General features: G+C 34.9%; 1 protein-coding gene across 2 annotated transcripts; it reads left to right on the plus strand.

The window, feature by feature from the left end:
* The first annotated feature begins 7,362 nt into the window (after nt 1–7,362).
* On the plus strand, nt 7,363–27,549 carry LOC149084370 (solute carrier family 12 member 8). 2 transcript variants are annotated; one of them, XM_089234758.1, is made up of 17 exons: nt 7,363–7,491; nt 10,264–10,313; nt 12,162–12,366; nt 12,700–12,840; nt 13,906–14,097; nt 15,596–15,713; nt 16,109–16,222; nt 16,882–17,083; nt 19,256–19,343; nt 19,715–19,861; nt 20,926–21,222; nt 21,788–21,983; nt 22,211–22,293; nt 22,882–22,999; nt 24,199–24,256; nt 26,074–26,255; nt 27,271–27,549. In XM_089234758.1, the coding sequence occupies exons 3-16, from the start codon at nt 12,187–12,189 to the stop codon at nt 26,240–26,242; spliced, it is 2,103 nt and encodes a 700-aa protein (XP_089090884.1). In that variant the 5' UTR covers nt 7,363–7,491; nt 10,264–10,313; nt 12,162–12,186; the 3' UTR covers nt 26,243–26,255; nt 27,271–27,549. The 2 variants fall into 2 exon arrangements, with proteins under 2 accessions (XP_089090884.1, XP_089090885.1); XM_089234759.1 differs by having other exon boundaries at nt 7,375–7,638.
* Nucleotides 27,550–27,656: the final 107 nt, after the last annotated feature.

Raw genomic sequence — 27,656 nt, forward strand, 5'->3', positions numbered from 1 at the left:
TGAATTGGACAAATTTTGTTTTAACTGGGCAATTGTTTTGTTAGGAAAGCATTGTTAAGAAAAAAAAGGTTTCGATATGCTATTGTGGTAGTTATATGCGCGAATTTTATTGATTTCTGCTCAAATTTCCTTGTTGAATTATGTCATTGCCTACGTTTCTCGCCCGTCATTATAAATAACGGCATGTAGAAGTGGTGAATGTGTTTGCTCAACCGCGTGCACCTGCGCCATCTGCTCGGAGCGATTTTTGTCTTTTAATCCACTGATTAGATCGTGATTGCGCAAACTTTAATAAGTTCTCTGTTGCGGCGGATGTGCGCAGAGAGGTTAGAACATTGGTAATAGAGCAGCGGGTTCATTATCAAAGTGAAAACGCTTCACCCCTGGCAACAAGGGCGACGGCAGAGAGATCGGCCTTATTTTTCAAAATTTATTTTAAAGAAAAATGGAAATCGAATTAAATATATATAATATGTGTGCGCGCGCCTGTTGGCCCACCCCCAACCTTCAATATAGCGTTCGTTATGATTCAACTTAAGCGATTCTAACTTCGCAGCGAGAAATCGCGGTGTTGAAAATCAAACGGATTAATGCAGTGTTCCTTAAATTTTTGTTACTTGCGGCTTCCTTGCACTAGACATTTTTTATCTGCAGTTCCCTGGAAAATAGTAGGGGATATTGTATAAAAGAACCATTTCAAGTGCACGAACATTAATATCTCCAGCTCATCGTGACGGGCACTTTTTGAGGAACACTGGCTTAATGTTTTCCGTCGTGCAAGATGTATCTTCAAAATTATTCGTATTTCCCCTCCCTGTGAGAGATGCCATTTCATTTTGGTTGAAAAAAAAAATTTAAAAAATATATTATTAGTAGCGTGGCGTATATAGTGAAGTAAAATGAAGGGACTTTGCGTGACGCAATGAATGATCATTTTCCGTGCATTACTGCAACCTGACCCAATTCTCAATTTTACAATAAATGCTTGAATAATAATAGTGACGTTATTTTTGAATGATCTCATTTCGTCCAGCATACAAAGAATTTTTTTTTTCTTTCATAAATACAAACAGACCTTGCAGGGTCAGGTGACTCGCTTATAACGGTAAATGGCGCATCGGCAGAGGTCGTTCAACCAACCACTTTCGAAGTGGGACTCGTTTTCGGCCACAGCATGGCATCGAAACTAGATCAAGGTTGAGTAACATCCTAATGGAATGACATGGGGTTTTATAAAAGGAAAGGTCGTGCGACCAGAGAGGTTCGAATTCGTGTTTTGGTTGAACGAGGAGAAAGGAAGGATTTCCAACCAGAGAAATTCGCTTTTTTTTTTTGTAATGATCGCCGATTTTGTGTGATTTTTCCCATGAATATGAATTTCATCGGTGGTCCTGCAAAAAAAAATTCTAGTTTTAGATAATTTTTTTCTCTATTACGGGTTATCAAACAGCCAAAACTGAGGGAGAAAAAGTGACTACCGAAAATATTAGTTTTATTTATTTTTTCTTTTCGAATAAGTGAAGGTGCGACAGCAAAAATTTTAGAAACACTGTTGCTTTTTTTATTTGCTTGCTTTCGACTCGTAAGCGATTCTCTAATCCACGATAAAATTACAAATTGCAAACTCAGTAGACACCCGCAGCTGATATGTTATACTGGGAGGCATTTGGTAATGCAAAAAACCCGCATTTCATGAAGTCAGTGACATTGACTTACCCTTTTCATCGATCTCTTCAGTTTTACATAATGCTAATACTGTACTAGACTAATACAGAGGTTCTTAACCCATGTGTCGCGACAAAAAAGTCACAAAAGCTACTCAGGTGGGTCGTACAACCAGGAATTCTCGAAGTATGGGGTTAACACCCAAACTGAGATTTGTCGTTCAAATCCACTAACATTCAGAGGCTAGACTTGATTCGAGGGGCCTTCCCAGATAGGTCGTACAAATCTACTTACAGCCGGAGATTCTTGAGATATGGGGCAGCAGCTATCTCCAGGAGGTGCTGTATGGGGTCACCAGCAAACTTGATTCGCAGTGGTTTCCTAGATAAGTTGTGCAAATCCACTTAAAGTCCTAATATAAATGCACTTATTGCGTCGCTGGTTTCACTAATTTCGTAAAAATGAACATATTGCATGGGTAGCGAAGTTGATCTTGTAGTCGATTTTGTGTTGCGACTGAAAAACCCCTTGCTGTAATATTTACTATACAGTGACGTAAATGCCGCTGATGGGATCGTGCCTCTTCCCAGAGAAATTAAAAAATATTTTTAGAAAAACGAAATTTTTAACGAAATAGTAAACACGACACTACATACACACTCAGACTGTTAGGCACACACGCACAACTCAATCGGTATTGCATTGCCCACGGCGATAGATGATCGAAGTTGTACTCGGTTTGAATGAATGCCTTCGCTTCAAAATCCGCAGCTGAAGATATATACTTAGGCTTCATTCGTTACTGTAAAGATGCCTCCTTTCGCTCGAAGCTGAAAATCGAAGTACTACTTCGATCCAGGATCCACTAATTTTCATTAGTGGATCCTGGTTGGGGGAAAATGGGGAGTCAATAGCAACAATCGCCTTTCCTAATGGAAAAATTTGCCTGTCCCGTAAAATACGGAGCGAAACAACGAATTTACACGATTTGTCTCTCCTGACGCATCGTCCCGGATCCGCTCTTCCTAGTGGTGTCTCCGACGTTTGTTGGGTTTCGGTCGAGTGGTGCTATTCACGACGGAATCGGCGATCGGATCACGGGTATGACTTTCGTAACACCCTTCGTTTTGCATTTTTGTCGGATACTTGATGGACGACGAGCCGTCCAAGTTATTTCACGACTTCTGAAGTGGCCCCGCAAAACCCCAATTACACGTTTTTCCTAATGACACCAAGTTTGGTTTCAGACGTGCAATTTTAATCACCCACAAGTTTACGATCGGCGCAAAAACCTGATACATACATGTATATAGCGCAGTGTTTCTCAACCTATTTGAAAACAAGGACCAGTAAAATGCCTGGAACAATTTGACGAACCACTTTTGTCCCGTATTACTGTAATTTTCGTTGACAGTAAGTACGGCGGAACTGCCTAGATGTCGCGGTACCGTTGTAAATCGTTTTATTCGGGTTAGATTTTGTTATTACGATTATTTTTATACATTTGTCCCATTTTTTCAACGATACTTATTTGTAATATTTTCTAAAGACGTGAATACACAGCGTTTTCATAATATAAATTTCTGATGATTATATTATGGCAAAAATCATAAATAAATATTCATCTCACATATTTGCCACGTTTAACGTTTTGTCTTCAATCCTTTTAGAATTTTAATTACGATTGGTGATTGTGCCTACTTCTGACTTACTCTTTTGATTACAATTGGCTATTTCCCGTATTTTAGGGATTATTATTTAAGATCCCATTTTTTTTTTTTTTGACTGAATTTTATTTTTCTTAATGAAATATGGTCATCAGATCATTTGAATATTTTTTCCGTGAAATACATTTTTTGTTTACTGCGATTTGTAGCAGCCCTGTTATTTCCACACCCTTCAGCAATTTCAGCAGTAATTAGCAAATTGCATTTAAAGCAATAAATTGCAATTTTCGAAAAAAATTAGTGTAATTTCGTATTTAGGATCACAATTTCTTGCATTTTCCTCGATGATGTATGGTGAACTATGATGTCTGAAGGTATAATTTCATTTGAGCCCATATAATTATTACTAATTTCAATTACAACGGGCGAATAATTTTATCAAGTCTGCCCGCAGGCCATCGTCGTGGACCATAGGTTGTGAAACGCTGATAATGTATATATGCGAACATTACTCTGAAAACACCAACTAGGAAATCGGAGCAGGTGCCCCAAAAATTTCTTGAGGGCCTTACTAAAATAAATAAATTAAAAAAATATTGTGTTTATTAATTCAATAATTTTGGGGGCATTTGTTTTGCCCGGACTATATTATATGAACTCCTTGCCACGATGTTTCTGAGTTAGCCGCCACCCCACGATTTTTTTTTTGGACAATGTTTCGAGATTAATTTATAAGTACGTTATTTTCAATGAAATCAACAAATCAAAATACCACTGCTGCTATATCGGGTATACAGGGTGTCGTGGGAGTCCTAATTCGGCCTTTATCATCAACCGTTTATCGTAGAGGTGTGGCTTCCAATGCTGACTTTTTGAAAATTTTCGAAATATCTAGCGCCCATCAAAAGAAAAAAAATTTCATTTTTACGTTCCTTCAATTCAGATTTCTGCCTTTCATGAGTCGCGCAAGAAGTGGTTACCTTGTCCACGGTTTGTATGTCCCTTAAAGAAAGTGGGGAAACATCACGTGATCCAGAAAGCCTCATTTAAAAAATGCTCAAAATACGTTATGTTCAGAAATCACAGTGTACCAGTTTTGAGGATGAAAATGCAGTACCACAAAATAAAAGGAATCGCAAATGAAAAATTGAGAAAGAACAGCTTAAACTAGCGGACAATGATTTCTTACCCCTTTTTTGTTGTTATCTCCCAATTTTTCTTCAATTTTTGAATTCAGATATCTCAGCGAATTTTGCACGTAGAAACGTGGCATTTTTGTGCTATCCCTAGGAGAGATAGGGCCTTCTAATTGGGTTTTTGAGGACAGGGTGCTCGTAAAAAATTTGATTTATTTTTAACTACCATGCAACCACTTGCAACATGAATAACGTACCTGAGTTTTACACGTTAATTGAATACTTTATGTACTTGGAAACGTGCCTCTAGGATCAATGGTTGGCCAAGAAAATTCGGAAAAGGGGAATGAAGTAATCACCCTGTATATGTCTTTACATGTGAGAACTTGAACATCATTGAACTACTGATGTCACCTGTCAAATAAAAAAATACAACTGTTATGATTCTTTAATTGAAATTGAGATGATAGGTTTTTGATTAATGTGCGCATAGGAAAAACCAATACAGTGTGATATTGATAAATATTTTTTGAGCAATAATATTAGTTGAATTTTCAAATTTGCCTCAAAATTTTAACAGTTGTTTGCGTACGGTAAACTAACACCTGTTAGTAAGATGCAGTGGGCACAGGCATCTTCCTTGGCTAAAAATATACCAGGGGATGGCAAAATGAGTGCTTGTCCCGACTGACCAAGCATCTAGTTGCGGGTTTGCATGGCGCATGATACCATCTATGCCACTGGAGACACGACCCTGCCTTCCTTATTTGTCTCCAGTGGTGCGCAAACCGTGAGTCTCTTCCACCCTGTTGCGGACACACACACAACCGTGAGATTCTCCAAAATAACTTCTAAATAAGAAATTCATTTTTATTTAAAAATATGTCAAACCTAAAGAATGGCTTTATTCAGCCGAGCTAATTACCATGTATCATACAATGTAATTTTATCAAATTCTACTTGTACAATAATCAATATATCGGCTCCGTCATACCAGCAGAATAACGAATGTGCAATGTCCTTACAAAAAAAAAAAAAAGAACGTGGAAAATGACGTTTGAATATTCACTCTACTCATGTTACTCTATGCAAGTTATTTTCCTAAAATGTTTTGTAACATGTGTTTCAATGGGAATACACATTCGCATTGCAAGTCAGATAGCAAAACAAATCCAAACAGCTGATAAAAAAAAAGAAAAATTTGTATATTCGTGCTTCTAGCATGCAGCGGACGATATCAAGTTAGGAGATTGACTTAGAGAGAATCACCCGATTTCAAAATTGTATATATCTTAAAAATTAAAAACACAGAATGGAATGATAAGTAATATGTGAATATACGGGGGAAAATGAGTCTTCAAGTGTAGAATCAAATTTTGAAATCGGATGATTCTTTCTTAATCACCCTGTATACGAAAATCAAGGACCATACAACTCGCTACACTTCCATCTTGCATAAGGGACACTTACATCATTAAGGGTACATCAAAAAACAAAGTAAATATTTGTATGATATTAAAAAAATTAAATATGTTTGGAAGTCAATATCACCTAATTAAAATCGAAACTAAGCGTTCCGAAAAGTACTTTCGGGACAGCATATTAACTGACAAAAAATCAGAATGTCCAGGAAAACTGGAACATACGGTCAGCCGATAAAATTTTTGGTCAAAAGGGGGGGGGAGGGTCACGCTTCAAACAGTTTTCGCACCACTGGTGTAGATGGCAGCATGATTGTCCGGCATGTAAGAGGGCCTGGGTTCGAGTCCTGACGGAAACAAGATGACTTTTCTTTTCGAGTTCACCTCAGCATAATATCCAGAAAATGTCTGTTTCCTTGATATCCTGCGCTGAGAAAACAGCCGTATCTCTCTCAGTTGTATTTTCAATTTGATAAGTGACAGCAGTGTTGAATGATGTTTCTACATGTAATATAATTCATATACAATTATACAGGGTGTAACTAAACTGAGAGTATTCCTTATCCATAAGAGCTTTCTTGGCAGCGATGAGAAGTAGCTTGCCATTGCTTTCTTCTCGCATTACTATCCACATTTCTATGAATATTTTTCTGGTCAAAGACCAGTATTTACATTGTCAGAGTCTACCATCTCCTAGGCACCTCTTTTAGTCTGGCTCCTACCCCACGAATACCTTTGCGTGGGAGGCTCTACCAGTTAGTGTAAATAATGCCTGATAGATGGCATGGTGTACTGTTTATGTTCCCATTCCTCTTGTAACCGTCGTCGTGTATGTTATGTAGTTTGCAGTGATGTTTCTGTAATAAATATATCTTAATAGATTCACGGACTCATTCTAACACCAGAGCGCACCCACCACGGCAAGGTGAAAGAAAGTACAAGTAAGGTCGTGTCATGTGGAGACATTCGGGCTGAGACACCGAGCACCTGATGGATAGAGGAGGTGTTGCAAAGCACCGGAATGAAGCTAGTATAACTGAGGCATGCTCATTTCATTGAGAAGAAATATAATTCCTTATTTCTCCTCTAAGGGCATGCTGTGAATGACAGACCAGATTGGAGAGCCATGATCTATAGGAGTCGATTCCGACTCGATGGTTCCTAATAACAACAACTAAATTGATTGTCAGAATTGTAAGGGGTTCTGTTCAAAATAGGACGTGCAATTCCGATCTTTGGTTTCCTTTCTATCCCAAATGCATATCATGTTGTGTTTATTGTAATGAAGATAACATTATTGTATTTTGAAATCAGAAATCAAAACCACCAAAAAACACTAATTTCAACCTTATAACCCTCTTACAAATAGTTCACAAATCTACTGCTAGAATAAGCTCGAATTCAGTTCTGCCCTGCCATCTATTGAATATCGAATGAATCACAAACTGCGAGATGACTCATCACTCGAATTACGGAATTCCACTTGAACAAAGAGGCGTAGGAGGAGTGGACGAAACAGGTGTCAGTAGGTCAAGGGGCAATGGCCCCCCCACTCCGCGTGATTACGGGTGTCTCTCGTAGAAGATGACATACAGGTGATCCGTAAGTAGACATTCAAGTGTCCAAACGAATTATTAATAGTCCAAATAAATCACCGATTTAGTGATTATAGCAAATCACAACATCGGTGATGTCATAAATCCGGTTTGTTTATTATGTCACCGACCATATGGACGTCAACAATGAATGGTAAAGGCGCCTTTTAAATTGATATTCGCATATTTATTTGCTCTTATCCGCGTTTCTTGCTAAGTTATAGCCGGAATATTTATGAAATAATCGCGATTCTCGATTATTAATTCTCCGCGATTTGCTTTATTAGTAATTAATTAGTGTGTAAGTGTTATTTACCCATTTTGTTATTCGCTGCAGTTAGCTTAAATGATTGATTAGTATTCACGGTGAGTCTACTTTATATTTACTATGGACGAGTACATATTTAGTGCTTTTTATCCTTTGATTTGTCACATACATATGTTTGAGTGAATCTAACCTCCAATTATGTGATGACTTGCTGATAAAAATCCCGCTGGAGTAAGATTCGATTTGGCGTTGTCCTGCCATTTATTAAATCGATCCCAGCGTGAGCCATGTATTCCCTTGGAGGTGTGTGATGTACAGTTTGGGGTGGGGGTACACAAAAATCCACAGTACCTAAAAAGAAGTAAAAAAAAAAGGTGAACAAGCTATCTCTTACAGCAGTGTTGCTAAACTTGTTCCCATGAATTTTGCTGTCTTTCTTCCATTTTAGTCTGGTTTTCTTGACTGTTTGTGCTGATTCCTCGAATTAACCCACCCTATGTAGTGAACCGCGAACCATGTGGCCTCCACTCCAGTAAATATGCCAGTGTCCAGTGCTGTCTTAAGGCACCTCAAGCGAAAAGGGGCCTCACAAGAATGAGATCTGGTTGAAATTTTCGAGTATTTGTTTGGTAGGGCATCAGAAAAATCAATTTGCCCGGGGGGTCCATGATACTCTTAAGATGGCCCTGCCTGTGTTACCAAGTCACTCATTTGGTAACTTTCGACATGCTTGCACACACTCGAGATTGCTCTTTGACCTTATCGCCAGCTGTCTATGTTATTCTTCTGATCACTCCCATTTTTAAATACTCTTTAGGCTACTCTTTGATTCGCTAACTGACCTAATCACTTGCTTTATTGATGTTTCTTTTGATCATTCACCTGCCTGCCCACTCTCTAGGTCACTCTTTTAGTCATTCACATGCTTGCAAACTCTCTAGGTCCCTCGTCAACCTAAGCCTTCACTCTCTGGAAAGAGGTGGATGACGATAGGGTGAATAACAAGTATCTAATATCAGACTTCAAAAATATGAAAAGTATAAAGAATATATGTGAAAATACATCTAGTAAAGACAGTATTGGATCCACCTGCAGAGCTACTTAATGCCCAAACACACAAAAAATTGTTTTCACTATTTAAATAGCCCCACACTGTGTCTGTTAAAAAGTTTTTTGAGGAAGGGGTACATCAGGATCCTTGTTTATTTGCACCAATAAGAAAGTTTTTCCTAGGAGCAGGTTTCTCTAGCGTTTTCACGCTGCAGTCAGTTCTGAAATTCTACTCCTAGGAAAACTCGGCTACAGTGCCTAAACGAGCCGATCGAACTTGTTACAGAGAGAATGTGCATTTCGTTGTAACTGCTCTGATATGGAGAAAATGGGGCAGCTCTAGGGTTGCTATACGTCTGTATATACTAGGCATCCAAGACCTATGAGGGTGCATGCGAAGTGGGATTGAATTGAATCGCCATGAATTAATGAAGAATTTCGCTACCTCACAAAGTTACTTGGGGGAAGAAAGAGGCTCACGTGGCCTAAGCCCGTGGATTCCAGGGCCTATGAGGTGCTATATTTAAATGAACATTCAATTGTGTGAAATTTTTTAAGAATAAAAAAAACCCCTTTTTTAGCTTTTTTTTTTATTGGACAATGATTACGTTTTCCCAGTTGGTACCCCATCTCCCCATGGCAAATCTCAATATTCATGATGACTGAGAGGCTTCATGACAATGTTGATATGTTTGGATATGTGCATACGGATACATTCACGCCACATATGTGCATATCTAGGAGTACTTGAACCCATGAATGATTATGAACAACTGTCATGGATGTTAAAATCTGCATCCATGTAGCAGTTACAGCAATTACTCACCTGCATATCAGTATAAAGTTACATCTTTTAAAATTCTATATCATGAAAAGCATTGGGGCTCACCATTTTAATAGTCTCTGAGTATTTAAAGCGAGCATTTCTAAGACGTAATGGTGGAAGCCAGGCTGTAATTATCAGGGAGGGGCACAGAAATGAATGAAGAAATCATCAGTTTTTTTCATTTAACCATAACACAGTACCATAACTAACATTCAATTTTAGCTGGGGGGGGGGGGGTTGTTGAATTCTGATCATACACAGAGTACAGTCCTTCAAGCACGAGATGAGACTTGGCTACATCATGCCATGTTACATTAAACGGTGCTATCCTTTTTCTTGAAGGAAGCGAGACGGGAATCGAGGAACGATTCTTGATCAGCGATTGCTTTACCTAAGTGAAAGGAATAGAAATAGACATGTCCAAAAAAACTTGACGTGATGTAGACATCTCATCTTATGCATGGAAGACTATACCCAAGCTTTTTCCCTCCCTTTATTCATATGTCTAAATACTGAGTTTTAACGAGTTTGTCCAAAGTACGACTGTAACACTTTTTTTTAAGATGTTTTGTCTTTAAAATTTTCATTAAAATTATAATATATTTGTTCACGTGGGGTCAAACTTTGTCTTTCAGAATGAAATTGACATGGTGATGAATGACAAAGTTCTTTGACAATACCAAAGGTGATAAACATTTTTTCTGTACAAAATATTCATTGTTTGCTTTAAATTTCCACTGATGCATTGGTCGTTTTTTTTAACTTTACCTATTACATGATGAATGAAGCTGTATATTACTCTTATCTATAGTTCGGAAGGGGAAGAGTGGGACACAATTATCTACTGTGTATGATGATAGCAGTTAAACAGGGAACAATAATTGCTGCTCGAAACTTTAGATTACCTGTCATATTCCCCATAATTTTTTCCCTGTGATTACAATATTTTTTTATTTCAAATTTCTATTGAAAAAGAATTTGTCTTTCAAAATTAGCTAGACTGTAGGCCTATAAACTGAGTTGTGACTTTCTAGTTCTGCTGCGACCAAAATCATTGATTTTCTTCGCATTCAGATAAAAAAGTGTATTCAATCCTTAAATTGTACTAATTGTCACCTTACCTTTAAGCTCTGTAATGTTCTTCATGATTCATCTTCGCACAAGCCAGTTGTCAAAACCCTTGGATGCATGTGGAGAGAGATGCCATCTTCATGTTCCGTTGGCATCTGGTAGCTAATGCCATTATATATGAGCTATTAGCTGAGTTAGGTTTCACTGTTGATTGTACAAACTTCTTCAGTGTCTAGGCTACTAGTGATCCATATATGCACCTCATACACATTCCTGTGCAGAATTCTAATGAATCAGTACAAGCCAAATGTTTGCCTCTAACGTATTTATGTTATCAGAGTTACGATTGTTTCATGCTATTGCTGGTGCTGCCATCAGTCTTCCATATTTGTGAAGATAGTAAATGCTTTAATTTTCATGTTATGAAAGTGCCATGCTGTATGTTTTCCCGCTTTCTGCGAAGAGACTTCTTCAAATGGGAGAACAGCTCGCATTCGTGCCTCAGTTGTAGCGTAAGTCTATGCTGTAAGGAAAGATAAATGCTCATTGCTTCTGTAGCATACTGGTCTAGCACACTTGTCTGGCTTGCGAGGGGACAGTGCTTTTGATTCCCTGCAGATACCTGTGAATTTTCTTGTCCGTTATCAAAAACCCTTGTTTGACAGCTGACAAATTCTAGAATCTGCAAACTATGACATAAACAACAAAAATCTGCATTCCTTTTTGATATAAACCTTGTCAATCAGTTAAAATAGAGGGTGTTTCAAAGATTAATCCAATTGGAAATGCGTATATTATGCAAAATATTGAATGTAGACCCGTAGGATTGATTTTATATTACATGGCTAATCATAAGGTTTTTTTACAAACCAAGGTGCTCAATATGTCCACCTTGGGATGCATGGCATATGTCTATATGGTAGTCAAATTCATCCCAAACTTTTGCGAGCATGGACATCCACTGCGAGTGGACCATGTGTGACACTCTGTCAGATGCATTCCACATTTTTGTCAGACATACGGGGATGGCCAGGGTATTTCCCTTTACACTGACAATCCATGTCTTGGAATTATTTATACCATTGCCTAATGCTCTGATCGGTAGGAAGTTCAAGGGTATTATGGACGAAAAGCATGATGAATAGTTGTTACAGACTCACAGTTCGCGAAGCTCAGAACACAAAACAATTTCTGTTGTGCAGTCGCCATCGCTATAAACACTGAAGTGGTGGCCAAAGGAAGAGCATTATCGCTACCTGTCTGCAACTGTGTGAAACTCAAGATTTCCCTCATTCTATCTATACATTATTCGATCAAAACATATTAAAAGCTGAATAATTATGATTTTTTTTAGATCGGATGATTCTTTTTGAAACACTCTGTATATGCTTATGTGTGTGTATGAACGCGTGCCTATTATTATTAGTATATGCAATTAAAACTTCTGTTTGCTCTCATTCAGATTGCTTGATCACTGATTGATAAAAATGGGCAGCAAACGAACAGCAACATCCAGCCAACCGGTCGAATGGGAAAGATTTGGGTTGAGCTCAGATCCGAATATTGACAAGACAAGCGGTGCCAGATCTGCGTCTGAAGATGAACTTGGGGAAAGTTCAGCACATTTTCACAACAATCATCGTGGGGAACTTTTCAGTGAAGACCTGGTTTGTGACATTTTTTTCATGGTTTACAGTGTTTTTAAAGAAATCTTTGTTTATATATATATATATATATATATATATATATATATATATATATATATATATATTTGCAATTCTCTTAATCTCATATTAATGATTTCCTCAATTTAATGAATGAAACTATCGGTCCTGCCTAAATTACAAAGTTTGATGATAAAATCTAAAAACTACAGTTACTGCTAATCTTATGATTTCAACTTCGATCAAATGTTGTTAGCTGAATTTTCTGTGATTTTGCATTGGCCACGTGATTATTCAAGAACAAAATGAAATTTACGTTGTTTCTCATTTTTACAGGCGTCAAAGTCAAAGCCTTGGTGGAAGTTGAATTTTTTCATGTCCGAGCCTGTTCTTTTCGGTGTTTGGGATGGCGTGTTCACCGGTTGCATGATAAATCTCTTCAGCGTGATTGTATTTTTGAGGACTGGATGGATTGTGGTAAGATTTTGTTCAGAATATTTATGTAGTTTTTTTTGTTGAAAATCTATTATTCTTACATCTGGATGGGGGGGGGGGAAATGGGTATGATCGCCTCTCCCAAGAGTGGAAAAAATATGGGGGAAATTTACCGGTAAAATGAGGCATGATCTAATGCCTACACAATAAGAGTAGCTTCTCCGATACATCACCCTGTATCTGCTTGCCTCCACTCCATTTGCAGCAGAAAATGCCTATCTCTGCTTCATTCTCAGCTGAAGATGACTGCCCCTGCTCCATTCGCTGCTGAAGATATCTGCCACACCTTCTTTTGTAGCTGAAGACTTCTGCCACAGCTTCTTTTGTAGCTGAAGACTTCTGCCTCCACTCCATTCTCAGCTGAAGATATCTGCTTCAGCTCATTTGAAGCTGAAAATGCCTGCCTTCATTTCATTTAAATCTGAAGATGCCTGCCTCCATTCAATTTAAATCGGAAGATGCTTGCCTCTGCTCCATGCTCAGTTAAAGATGTCTACCTTCGCTCCAGAGCAGATCCAGGGAAGGGGGATTGGATGTCAACAGGAACGATCACTCCCTTCCAAAAGCCAAATGATATGGGAAGATTTGTCTGTCTCGTAAAATATGGGACGATTCAACAAACTTGCATAATTTGGCCCTCCTAACACTTCATCCTACATCTGCACCTGGCGTACAAATTACTGTTTTAATGATATTCATTAATTTGTTCCATATTTGCCATAATAATACTTATACAAAAACTAACCTGTAGGATACAACAAAATGTATTTGGTGTAGATAAAATTACTTTAGTTTGCACGGGAAAATACAGTACAGATTCTTGTGTAGAATGAGTTTTTTTTTCCTTGTGGGCGTTTTTAGTTTGTAAGTTAAATGCTTGCTTGTAACATGGATCATATGCAAGTTGAGAAACTTGTATCTCAATTAATTTTCATGAAAATTGTGCTTTATTCAAATATCTAATGAAGATGATCATGAATGATGATGTATTCTTTATTTGTATGGACTTTTTCATTTGCATTTCTTTCATTCATTTTCTCTCTCCAGAGCAATGCAGGTGTAGGACAATCTGTTCTAGTTGTTCTCGTGACAGTGCTTATCGGTACTACCACTGTTTTGTCTGGCATCGGTATATGTGAGAGATGTCATATGGAGAGTGGAGGTGTTCATTTTATATTGTCTCATGTCTTAGGAGCTCGAATCGGTAGTTCTATCAGCTTGATATACTGCTTTGGTCAGGTTGGTAATTGTAATAATGTATTTATTTGATTTTTTTAGAAAAACATTAGTTTAAATCTTTTAAAAATTTTATTTATATTGTGTAAGGAAGTCAATTCAGAATAACATCCTGTGGTGTAAACAAGTTATATTATACAATATTATCAATAGATATTTTTGTAGCATAGATATTTTTGTAGCATTTGCATGTAACTAACAATTGATATTATTATGAACAAAAAACTTTGTTGTTTCTCCATGTGAGTACATTTTATATGCACTCTATATTTTGATACTTTTATCATAGTTAATGGGGGGGGGGGGGGAGATTCACGCGTTGACCTAAGATTGGTAGTCAGTGTGTTAAAATTCTCTGATACTTCTTTTAAGCTAATACAGTCAATGCTCATTACAAGATCCCCAATCGTTTCATGGAAAACGGACACCATGTTAGGAAGTTGTTTCATCAAAAGTTCGAATATAAATGAGAAAGTGCTGATTTTGAGTATAGGAACATGCCTATTTATCTGTTTATTCTCCTCTTATCTGAAGAAGAGTGATTATAAATGGTTATTGGCTGACATATCCTCATTTGGTAATCACAACTTTTCATACCCTTTCCTTCTCAATCTGGATCCCGAGAGATCAAGGGAGTCATGCAACAGTTGCACACAGGTATTTATCAGACATTTTATTACCTCTTCCACCATTACAAGCAGATTATACCAAATTCTCCAATGTCAAATGTCAAAGTCACCCTTTGTTCATCTCTTTGCAAAACAAGGGGGTGAGGCAAAGCTGAGTTTGGACATTGTATTGGATTGAATTTTCTTTGGTGGTTGTTATATTGGATGAAAATTAACATGGGAAGAATTGAAAAACATTTGAGACCTATTACGTTAATCATTATAATGGAATAATTCCGATTAAAAAATATTTGGGTCCCTATAACGAGCATCGACTGTACTTTAGTAATTTTCATAATACAGTAGAATCACTAATTTGGCACATATCAGAACAGAGTGTGCTATTTTCCTCTTCTATGGGCTCGAAGAAAACCCGCCTAAAAAACGTTGGATTACTGGACTAGCGCACAGCCGGATTGTCAAGTCTACTGTTATAATAAAGCATAAGATAGCATTTAAAATTATCCCTAGTATTGCCAAATTCTAGTTCAGGTCTGGGCTAAGCTGAGAGTGGCATGGAAGCATAGCCATTCAGAATTTGCTTCAAGTTGTTCCTATTCTAACTGGTCATTACGTTCATATAATGATTATGTGATAGGAATGGTGTGATAGAAATGTTTGTCTATGATTAAAATTGGACCTGCAAAAATTTTGAGAGTGAATGCTGTTGTTGACTTCAAAGTTGGATGTGATAGAATTTCACAAACATAAATCAAATCGATTTGACAGTTAAAAACCAGAACATTTAAAAACAGGGAGTTTAACATTTTACAAAAACTTAAAATTTTTTTAAAGTATTGTTCATGTTGAAGTTTTGTTGGATATTTTTATAGTCAGTCAGTTGTGCTCTCCATGTGATGGGGTTTTCCGAATCATTCTGCCATCTCATAGCAATCACAGATCCCTGGTTGATACGAGTTATTGCAATCGGAGTGATAATATCTCTCTTAGGTAAGCTGGTGACATTTTATGAAATTTAATTGTTATGCTTTCTCATAATATTTGCATCAGGAGTTATAGAAAGCCTTGAGGTGGGCAAAGTCTCCATTCATGAATGATAATATTATTTATCAAACCTACAGCCCAACTTTGATATCCCAAAGTGTTTACACAAAAATGAGTTATTTCTGAATACAATAAAGACAACAGGAGAGAAAAATCTTAAGAAAATTATTTAAAAAAACTTAGGAAATTTTCACATTTTCTTATGGAATTCTTAAAATTTCAAGGAAGGAGAAAACATTGTTTTCACACGCTATCTAGCTGGCCTGATGTGACTGTTGGTATTGTACTGTATTCTTGAAGAAAAAAAATGCATTTAATTGAAATGTTGAAATTTATTGCAGGTATCAACGTGGCAGGGGTGAAGTGGGTGATTCGTTTGCAGTTTGGTCTTTTGATTATACTTCTCCTTGCGTCACTTGACTTGGCTGTTGGCACCTTTGTACAAACAGATCCAGGTAATTCACATACAAAAATTTGTAACCTTTAACAATAATAAATATTCTTGATTTGCATAAAAACAATATATTTCAAAAACATGGACAGTGTTTATAGAAATTCATGTACAGGGTGTCTATAATTTAATTTGCCATGTTCTGAGCTACCTACAGCTGGAAAGAACCATCAAAAAGTTGGGAAACTTTTTGGATGTCTTAGTAAAGAGATAGGAAAGAAACTGAGAGAAAAAAAAACAGTTTTGACATTTAGCACTAGAAGGTGCTTTGCATGCTAATTATAGTGTGTTACTTTTTTAAAAATGTGACCGAAATGCTTGAGCTTTACGGCAGGGTACCTAAATATTTGTAACACAACCATTTCTATCTTTAGTTTTTATGGAAGTTTTTTCGCATGGACAAAGGGACCTAAAAAATTTTCCACATCCATTGATAATGTTGTTCCCAAAGTTTTATAATTGTGTTATGGGGGGTAGTTAAGGCTGCATGTAGCAGTGAATATGCTGCCTTTAGACATCCTGTATTTATACATATGTTGAGGGTAAATAAAAAATGTGAGGTATAAAAAATATTTGTTGTTAACAAGAGCATTTGTCAAAACCTGAATCAAGTCGTGCTCAGATTTTTTTGGTTATAGTAATTTCATGTCTTCCTTAATTTAGCGAATGGTGTCATTGGCTATGACTGGGAGAATTTCAAAAACAACAGTGGAGCTGACTATGAAAAAGGTGAAAATTGGTTCACAGTATTTGGAGTGTTCTTTCCCGCAATGACAGGAATTTTGGCGGGTATTAATATGAGTGGTGACTTGCGAAATCCATCGAGAGATATACCAGTTGGTACAATTGCATCTGTTGGCACAAGGTAATGATTTAGGCTACATTTTTTCCATAAATTAAAATTGTACAAAGTATACCCTGAAAAAAATACTTGAGCAACCACTTTGTGTAATGAGGGATAGCATGAAATATGTTTTCATAAAACCAGTTTAAATTTTTTCGGTGTTCTGCTGCTAAATGCACTGATATCATGTGATATTTTTTTCCTATTACATTTCTACCGACATAAACAATAAGTTTGTAAGTGGAAAAGACGTTGAAATAAATTACATATTGTTTTTGATTGAAGGACCAGTTTGGAAAATTGGTTTTGTTTTGTTGGGTTTGTAAATTGGAGGTTTATAAAATTGAGTGGGGACTTTAGCTCACTTTTATTATGAAATATAGTCAAACCCTGCTTTTACAAACTCAGCTTATGATGAGCTCCCTGGTATAATGAACACTAGTTCTTTATCCCATCACATAAGATTTTCTCTAATCAGAACCAAATTTGCTGTGGAAAAGACGATCAAAATCAATCTTTTAAGATTTGTTCGAACCCCACAGTAATGGTCGGCTGAAGTAAGTTCTGTGATTCCCAACTTTGAGGCGTGAATGCGAGTCAATCTGTCCATTAAAAAGCCTGGCCCCAGAGCAACAGGCCTACAACGGTAAACCTTCAATCATGACACTTCACTCATAGTTCAAAAAATAGGTAGCAGATGGCAGCACTATAACAAGCATTGCACAGAAACAAACTTCACATTAGGTTCACAACATGCACATTTCAACATGTAACAATTCGTTAGAAGTTCCACAGAGGAATATGGATGAGGTGCATGTGTGGTTTAGTACTAGTAGTCCTTTGAGGAGCTTGAATGCATATGTGAAAGTGAATGCGATAAATCAGAGATCATGCATAATTGATGATTATTATCCATAATCACATGATTTATCACATTAACCAAGGCCCAGATGTTGTTGACCTAAAAAATCTGAAAAATAATCATAAAAAACGTTCCAAAAACTTAAAAAATGCCCCAAAATGTTAAAAAATGCCTTTGCAAACCAAAAGAAAAATTCCCCAAACATAACAAAAAATGCTATCAAAATAACAAAACAAATTTCTTTAGAAACTGAACCAATCATTATATAAACTGGAGGTCACAAAAAAAAAAGTTCTTGTAGTATGTATTGAAAATCAGATTCATTCTCAACATTAGATTTCACCAAAATTGCTGATGGAATATTAAAAATAAACAATTCATAATTTATGAGAGGATTAGAAAAATCTACAAGACAAAATATCAATTTTTGAAAAAAACAGGATAAACTGCTATCAACACATCAACAGATGTTATTGGTGACATTTGGAAGTGGGGATCTGATCTACTTACAAATGCTGGTTAACTAAATTTTTTTAAACTGCAACATATACAGGGTGCATAACGAACAGGGGGTATGACATTTTACTGGCAAACCGTTGCTCCTAGAGTTATACTTCCAGCTAGAAAAAATTTTCAAATAATGAGTGTAGTACTCAGATATGTCATTCATTCTTCAAGAGATTGTATAGTTATTGAAATAAAAAAAAAATTAACTTTTTATATGGTTCTCGTGTGCCCCAAAACCCAGTTAGAAAGTTGTTGCCCTGTCTCTGGTAAGAGATGCCAACAAAAAAAAAAAATTCTATGTTTTCAAGTGAAATATTCAAATAATGGAAGAAAGTCGGGGAAAAAACAGCGTTAAATGCAGAAAAACCATTTTACCTGCATTTAGCAGTGTTCTTTCCCAAATTTCCTCATTTTTTGAATTCTCAGTGAATATTGCACTTAGAAACATGGAATTTTTTTTTATTGACATGAGAAGAAACAGAGCAACAACTTTCTAACAGGGTTTTGAGGCACATGGGGACCTTATAAAAAGTTAATTCTTTTATTTAAAAACTATACAACCACTTGAAGCATGAATGACATATCTGAGTACTACTTATTGTTATTTGAAAACTTTTTCCAACTGGAAGTATACCTTTACAAGCAACAGTTTGTCAGTAAAATGTCATTCCCCCCTGTTTGCTATGCACCCTGTATACTTACTTTAAATCACTTAACTTTTTTTTTTCGGATTTTGTTTATATCCTTTTATAACGTTGTGAAAACAAAAAAATTTTTATCTGAAATTTATAAAAAAAAAATTCATACTACTTTTTCTTTTCCAGCTCTTTTATTTATATGACATTTGTTCTGGGCCTTGGTGCAACTTGCCAGCGGTGGGCATTGCGCACAGACTACATGATAGCTCAGAAGGTGAGTTACAGATGATTTTAATTTTTTAAATTAAAACGTGCCACAAGAAAAAATATGAGCTTCATACTGGTACAGTCCTAAATACCACAATCCATCTCAGTTTATTTGTATAATTGTTAGTTTTTCTCCATGGCATTTAATAGAAATTATTTTATATTTGAAATTTTTTATTTTAAATAAAATAGGTTTTCTTTCTTATCTTTCATGGTAAATAAATTCATAATGAAATACATTGTAGAAATATTTTATATTCATTATTATTTTGGCAAACCTTTGCAGTGGAAAACTTTTGGTCTCTCTGAATTAGAGAAATGGTGTGTTTCTTTGAATGTGTAATAGTCGTGCTTAAATATAGTTTTTCCCCATTCAAGGTCTCTGCAGTTGGAGTCCTCTTCCTTGCTGGTCTTTACATATCTGCTCTGTCAACTTGCTTGGGAGCAATCTATGCAACACCGAGAATAATCCAAAGTATTGCAAATGGTAATGTTATACCATTTATGAGAGTCCTTGGAAGAGGGGTGAGTGTCAAGTAATTACAATGTAATACATGTACATACTCATTTTTAATTGAATATTTAAAAGTTTTGATTGCTATACTGTAATTTTATGCCTGATATACAGTTTGTAGTTTGTTTTGATGTTATTTTGTCCTTTCGAGTGTTTTTGACTTATGGACCATCTTGTGTTGTATCACTCTGGTTTTTTAGAAGTGTTAGCACACTAGGACACTGATTATTTGAACTCAGATTAATCAAGTTTTGGGTTATTTGAAGTACTTTTCATAAATTCACTTAGAAAATTAGGGTGAATCAACTGACGTGCTACACTGTCATCATGGAATGTCCCAGAGTGCATCAAGTTCTGCGGGTTGTGAAGGTTAGACCAGTGTTTTGCAAAATGGGTGATTGGGGTGAAATCGTAACATCAGGGAACAGTAGAAGCTACAGATGCAGCATATCTTATAGGTGGACTTAGTCATGGGGGAGGGAAAGGTGATGAGAATTTTTTCCGAGTAGGATATTGATGAGAAAAATTAAGTTTAAAAGACTTTAGACCAGACAAACATCTAAAAAATTATGCTCACGAGCACCATGGTGCTTCCTGAAACATTTAAGAATAATTGATGTAGAATATTTTTAAACTACCATGCGTAATCTTTGAAACATTGTAAATTATAAACGTTACAGTATTTCATGTAAATTTATACTATATTCATTTAATCATTCTACTGCAACATACTATGATTAAAAACAACTTTTAAACTATTTCCACCATTTACGGTTTTATTTCATTTAATGTCAAAGTTTTTTAAGTTCTGGATTACCTAAGGTAGGTCCAGTTTACACTAGCTCGAATAATCAGAGTCCTACTGTGTTTGGTACTTTTTATTGTAGTATTTCATTAATAAATAAGTTTGAAGTGGAAGCAATAAATCCAATTAATGTTTGACTTTCTGCATTAAAGTTTATTAATACATTTGTATTGAAATAAAGTTATTAATGATAAAAATGAAATCGTGTTTGGAATTTCTTTACATATTTTTTACTTCAAAAAAATTTTCTTTTCTATTTTGCTTGTATAGAAAGGACCCAACAAAGTTCCGGTGTATTCACTGATAATGTTTTCTCTGGTCACTTTTATATTTGTCATGATTGGCAACATCAATACTTTGGCACCCATCGTGACAATACCCTTTCTTCTGACATATGCTTGCCTGGAATATTCTTACTTTACTCTGGCCATGACATTCGATATTCAACAACAAAGGGAAGAGAGATATCTAGGCAGAGATTTACAGAGCCCATCTTTTGTTGTTGGTGAAGGTACAATTAATGAAGATGGAAAACTGGTCACTTATGGCTCAATAAGGGAAGGGAAGGTAAATTTTTTTTTCTTTTTATGTAGGTTTAAATGATTCATCTATGCTAAATTTCAACAAATTGAGAAATTTGAATTATTGAATAAACCTCTCTGTATGCTATTTCAATTAATTTCACACTTTTTCAAAATATTCCTATCAAGACATTTAATTTTGTTATTAAATTTTTTCTTTTTTAAAATTTGGGAATTCTTAGTCCTATACAATTTATTTTGATGATTTTTTATTTTATTTTCTATGAACCCTGCATGGATTGTACGATCCCTTAGGTAAAATAAAAGAATGTAATATTGTTTGTATCCATAGGTGCTGAAACCTGGGAACTGTGTGGCTATTTGAGCCCCCTCCCTAAACCAACAAATTTTATGACCCTTCCCAATAATTAAGAATATGCAATTCAATGGACTCCTCTTGTTGATGGGTTTGAGTCCTGTATATACGGGACGACTTAAAACTTTCAGACCCATCATTGCTTTCACCATGTCAAGCTTTTGTTTGTATATTTGTTAATTATATTGCCTTTGTATGTTAATTAAATTTCAGTTTTATGTCTTACTTTTTTGAGGTCGCATCGGATCTGGACCAGCTATTTCCTGAAAGAGTGCCCCATCACAAAAGAGGTATGGTTCGAGATGGAAGTAGCGTGACTGTCACAGCAACCACTTCACCACTGTCTTCTCCGGAAGAACACAGCTCAATATACAGTGCAGAGAGTAAAGAATCTCAAGATGCTACAGCAAAAAGTCACCAAAATGAACAAGGTGAATTGATAAATAGTTTGGTTTGATCGTGTTTTGTTACATTGGCAAAAAAAAAGAAGACATATTGCAAGCCATAAATGGTGTATGTGAATGTCAACTTAGCACAATAACTAGTCATAATAGTGTAAAAAATGTTAATTTTTTTAAATCCTCGATTTTAATTTGTTTTTATTTCAACTGATAAAAATAACAAATTTAATATTGCTGTACAATGTGCTTTTATTTAGCTAACAGTCAGCTTTATGAGATTACTAGAAAGCAGAAAATTTGGTACACAGCACTTTGTAACAGATGGGTAGCACTTATTGGGGTGAGCATTCATTCAATATTTGATCTAAAAGTATAATAACTTGTTTTACTTCTTATCGTTTGTATGTGTAGTAGTGACTCAAAGGAATTTGTAGTTATTCATTGCTTTCAAATTTATAAGAATATTTTTTGTATTATGAGAATGTTAAAAAATGCAAGGCAGTTCGTTTTCAAATTGAACACAAAATTCCACACTGGTGTGTATCGATTATGAACATAAAGTATGGTTGGTATTTGCTTCTTTTGCTGCATTATAATCATGATTCTGCATAATATTTTTTGAATTTGTTTAGGTTGAATTGAAAAAGTTGATATACGATGAAAGTTTTTTTAATTATTGCAACCTCATTAACATGACATTGCCTAACATAAAATACCACTTGATGCAAACACGTATATGGTCAGATTGAAGTAAACAATTTTAAAATTTCATAGGATAACATAAAATAATGGCCAGTATTCTTATGCCACATAAATGGCGTTGTTCTGTATTGCTGTTCATTTTGTATTTTGTTTGTATTCACATATATCAGTAAAGTTGATTTTTAAATTATGTTTATTGGTTGATTAATTTACTTTTCTGTCGCAGGCATTATTGAAATTAGTCATGGCATTTCTAGTACAGTGGGGTTATGCAGCTGCTGCATTACTTGTTGTCTTATTGACGTGGTTCTATATCGGACAAGCCAGCCCTGGTAGCTCTCGTGGTACGCTTATTCATTTGAATATTTTTAATTTTTGATTTACAGAAATGGTGAGTGAAATGGCTCTATCTCACCATATAATAGTTTATCACGTTTCAAATGAAGAAAGTACTGCAAGGTTCTTTTTTTAAAGGACACAGGTGTGTTGGAAAACAGATGTGCATTTTCACTAGTTAGAATCAATAAATAACAATATGCAAGTAATTAAAATTGAAATTGACTTGTAATGCTATTATTTTTAAAAATTATAATTACCAGTTGATTCTCATTTTCACGAACTTGTATGGACCGGAAAAATAAAAATTTTAAAAAAGCAGTATATTTTTTGGGACTAAAGATTTGTAGTTCGTAAAAACATGCAGTCAATAAAATCGAACATCAGCTGTATCAATAAGGCATGATTTAAATTTTTTATGATTTTTTTTGTATGATTCCTATATTTTTTTCGTTAGATTAGCTGACCGAGACAATATATATACATATAAAATTAGAAGAAAATTAAAAAAATACAAAAATAAATGGAACAATGAGGAGGTTGTTCTCAAGGGGAACCCCCACATTGTCGCAAGAAGCAAAAATGTTTCTGATGATGGTAAGCTGAAGGCATAGAATTATCATCAGTTCCCCCAACATTTTTGTGAAAACAGGCAAAATTTATGGGTTTTCTAACTTGGTGACCGTTTAATATTGAGCTACTAATGTATTTTTTGTCTTTCTAGTTTTTTTTTAATTTTTAAATTTTCTCATTTTTGTTTTTTAACTTCCAAAGCTAGTTTTCGCAAAAATATTGGGGGAACTGATGGTAATTCTATGCCTTTCTTTGGCTTACCATCATCAGAAACATTTTTGCTTCTTGGGATAATATGGGAGTTCCCCCCTTGTTCCATTTATTTTTGAATTTTTTCATTTATTTTCATTTTCTTCTAATTTTATAATTTCTAGTTATGTGTATACAGCTGCGTTGGGTGCTATACTCTGGCTATTAAAATGTTTTAATTTTGAATTTTTCAATGCATTTTTTTAAATTCAGTATTTCTTTTAGCATGTATATATATATATATATTTTTTTTTTGTCTCTTAAAGTTTGTTTTAACAGGGTTTGGCTGTAACTGTATTATTCTTAAAAACATTTGAGTTCATCATGATTATTATAATTATCATAACTGAAGCAGCTATTTCATTCTTTTTCTTTTCCCTCGTAGGTGTGGCAGAATTTCGGTTTTTTCCATGGCTTAAAAATGTTTTATGCAGATGTTTTGGGTAGGTTTTTAAAATGTTGATATTGAATTATGATTTGATGTTGGGTGTACCTGAAATACATGTATTATAGGACGTCTATCATCAAATCCCCCAATTAATCAAGTTACTTTTCACGAATTGATTTAAAAAATTAGTGCGATGAAACATCATGCGAAATGTCTTGTGTACTGGTTCATAGAACGCCACAAAGCTCTATGGATTTTGAAAAACAGACCTGCTTCCCAAAATGGGCCATATTGCCCCTTGGTGGGGGAGAGATGGAGCGGACCTGGTAGATGGTAGAAGCTGTATTACAAAATGGGATCTTGTAGTTTTGTGCGGCTAAGGAAGCAATAGGAATTTATTTTTCGAAAAGGGGTGTGATGAGAAAAATAACTTAGAAGAAAATTTAATTTCTATCATTTATGGCTTTATTTCATTTCATCATAATCTGTAAGGGCAGTGTTATCTGAAGTTTCAGTTGTGTCTGGTCCACATTGGCTCAGATAATCTGGGTCTTACCAAATTAGTCTCTGGAAATAATGTTTCAAATAGTTCTAATAATAAATATGTAAATGTTTATAATTGTACATTGTACTCTAGGTGGACACACATTGTGCTCATTTGATTAATTCCTATTCAATAGGCCCCAATATGAATTTTTCTCACTCCTTTTTTTATTCTTGCTTTAATGGGAGAGTAGGTAGACTTTGCCTAACAATACTCAGAAAAATCAGCAATGAAAAAGGCAAATACTAAGAAAAATTAAAACTCCTTGTGTATTTTGACACGCTGTGGGTGTCGTCTTCAGAGGATACAAAATGCCATGCTGACCAAACATCCCACCTGGATTGATTACCAAATCTTAACTCTCTGTTGCCAGCGGAAAGAAAAAATATATGTCTGTCCAAGTCAAGCGCTGTGACCAGAATGAAGCTGAGCGCCTGCATGTAAGTCTTCTATAACATCCTGATTGGCTGCTTGGGAATTAGAGCTATTTGATTGGTCTATTCAAATTTTCTTACAATTCCTTCTTGTAATGAACTTAAGCAATGACACTGCAAGATCAGTGGTGTTGATTTATTGTTTATAAATTTATTTTGAAGGCCCCAATATATGTTCCTTTTGTAGAAGTGTAAATCAGCTGTGAACTTTACTTTATGAAAGACTTCTGCTTCCTGAAATTTGAATCTATGGCCCTCTTGCCAGCAGTGAGTGGCGATGGTCAATTTTTTTGCATTCTTGATTTTTAACACAACAAGCATGCTCATTTAATCTAGTTTTTATGAGTCTCCTTGTCTGTCCTATGTAACCATGGGGTGGGGGGGGGGGCAATCACCACATGGAATGTAATAAATGTTTATTCTGTGGTATAGCATCTTTAGGGGGTTTGGAACTTAAATTTTTAGTAGGCACACCTATGATTGTTAGGTTAAACTTTTTGAGAAAATTGGTTTGATCTCTATATATATTCTATGTAATCTCCCTATACCCTATGATCTAATAGTTAAATGCATGAGTTTTGATTTTTCCTTGTATTTGCCTTTTTCATTGGTAATTTTTCTGTCTTGATTCAATATTTCAGTAATATTCAAGTAATTGTCTGAAATGATTTGAAGCTGGTGATAATCCCTTATATATACTACATAAACTAGAACAGTTAATGATGTCCCATACAGACTAATGAGTGACACAATTTTAAAAAAATAGTTCTCGAATCTCTCTTGGGTGTATCTTATCTAGTTAGTACACATTACGTATGTGTATTTTATTCAAATTTATTCTTTGTTTTGAAGGTTTTGTATCATTTTCAGCATTACCTTTTTCTCCTCTTTCAGTTGCAAGCCTACTAACTACGACCAAATAATTGTTGCTCCAGACTTGCCCAATCTTGAAGTGAAAGCAGCTCAGCTCACAGAAGACAATGTCGATTATGCTTCCAGAGAAAGGTTCCACCATGCAAAGCCTGTGGATAACATTGCTCCTCAATATGTGGATAGTGATTGATATTCTTTGTGTTGTATGTATCACATTTTGTTTCTGGTTTATTAAATTTCTCATTCATTATCATATTTAACCTTCTATGGTTCATATACAAAATAAGGGAGCTATATAAAATAATTCTACAAAAATGTATTCAATTTTTTTTTTACAGAAATGTATGTAAATTTGTTCTGTTTTAACATATTTTTAATTTAAACAATACATTAACATAGCAATTTAATTAATTAGAGGGGATTTTTAAAATAGTTAGAATGGTAAATTAAGGATGAAATGTGAATTTTTTCTTTATTTTACTGTTTATTCGATTTTATCTATAAACTGATAACTGTTCAGTTTTGTTAAACAAGATTTTATCTTGGATTTTATTTCCGATTCCTTCAAATTGGTGGTTTTTTTTTAATATAAATTTCTGATCATGTAAAATTTTTGTAGCTCTCAAAAAAATGATGCAGACAAAGAATTTCTCTTTCTAGATAAAAAAACTATTGTGTTTATATAGCCATATTTTGTACTGGAATGACATTAAAAGATATATTTTCTAAAGTACCAAAAAAATAAAAAAATATTAATTAAAAACAGAAATCTCGATATAATGGGTTTTTTGTCATATACAATCAAGTATATATCATATACTATAGATAGTTAATAGAAAAATATTTAAAAAAATGTTAAATGAAATCATGAATATCATATATCTCAATGTTAAATTTATTATCATTCATTAAAATTTGAAAATTATGTAAACATTTTTTTTGACCTCCAACTCCGAATAAATTGAGTCTGGAAGAGGTTAAAATTAGGAAAATTGGGACATTTATTGTGCAAGAAAAAAAAAGTGTTTTTCCCCTTTCTCTTTTTTTCATGCTGTTATCACTGTATTCTTTAAGCAATATGGGCATATTTACAATCAATTTTTGGTATCTGCTACCTTGTAGCCGTTTGGCTTGTTTTGTACTTTAGCTCAATTAAAACAAAACCTTTAATGTGAAAAATTTGTATTGACCAGTTTTACGATTTTTTTTTCATTGCAGGTGCATGGTTCTCTACTTATACATGTGTTATAGTGGCGACAAATGTGATGTGTTGTCCAGAAATCCTCTCCCCTCCCTTTGTGCTAATTTATTTTTTATAATATAAAGTGTGCAGCTTTAGACTAAGAAACAGAACATGAAAATGAACTTTGGTTTTAAGTTTTTTTTGTATGTGGAACAGTTGTTTTGATTTTTTTTTAAATCCCAAATCAACAATGGGTATTTGAATCATATTATTCATAGAAGCATTTTTTTAAATGTTGCAATATCCAAAGGTTCAAAAAGAAAAAAAGAATTAACTATTTATATTTGCTTATGATAAACATATATACATATATTTTTTATAAAGCTTCTATATGTACATGGATGTATATTTATAAGTAATA

This window comes from Pholcus phalangioides, unplaced genomic scaffold (genome assembly GCF_987345545.1).
Source record: "Pholcus phalangioides strain wild (caught in Gottingen) unplaced genomic scaffold, Ppha-v1.0 ptg000008l_1, whole genome shotgun sequence".
NCBI classification, from domain to species: Eukaryota; Metazoa; Arthropoda; class Arachnida; order Araneae; family Pholcidae; genus Pholcus; species Pholcus phalangioides.

What these genes read in the sequence shown, in the direction of transcription:
- LOC149084370 (XM_089234758.1), top strand. Translation starts at nt 12,187, where the DNA reads ATGGGCAGCAAACGAACAGCAACATCCAGCCAACCGGTCGAATGGGAA. An exon ending in CTTTGTACAAACAGATCCAG is followed by an intron (nt 16,223 to 16,881) that starts GTAATTCACATA and finishes TCCTTAATTTAG; the next exon opens with CGAATGGTGTCATTGGCTAT. An exon ending in GTTTTATGCAGATGTTTTGG is followed by an intron (nt 24,257 to 26,073) that starts GTAGGTTTTTAA and finishes CTCCTCTTTCAG; the next exon opens with TTGCAAGCCTACTAACTACG.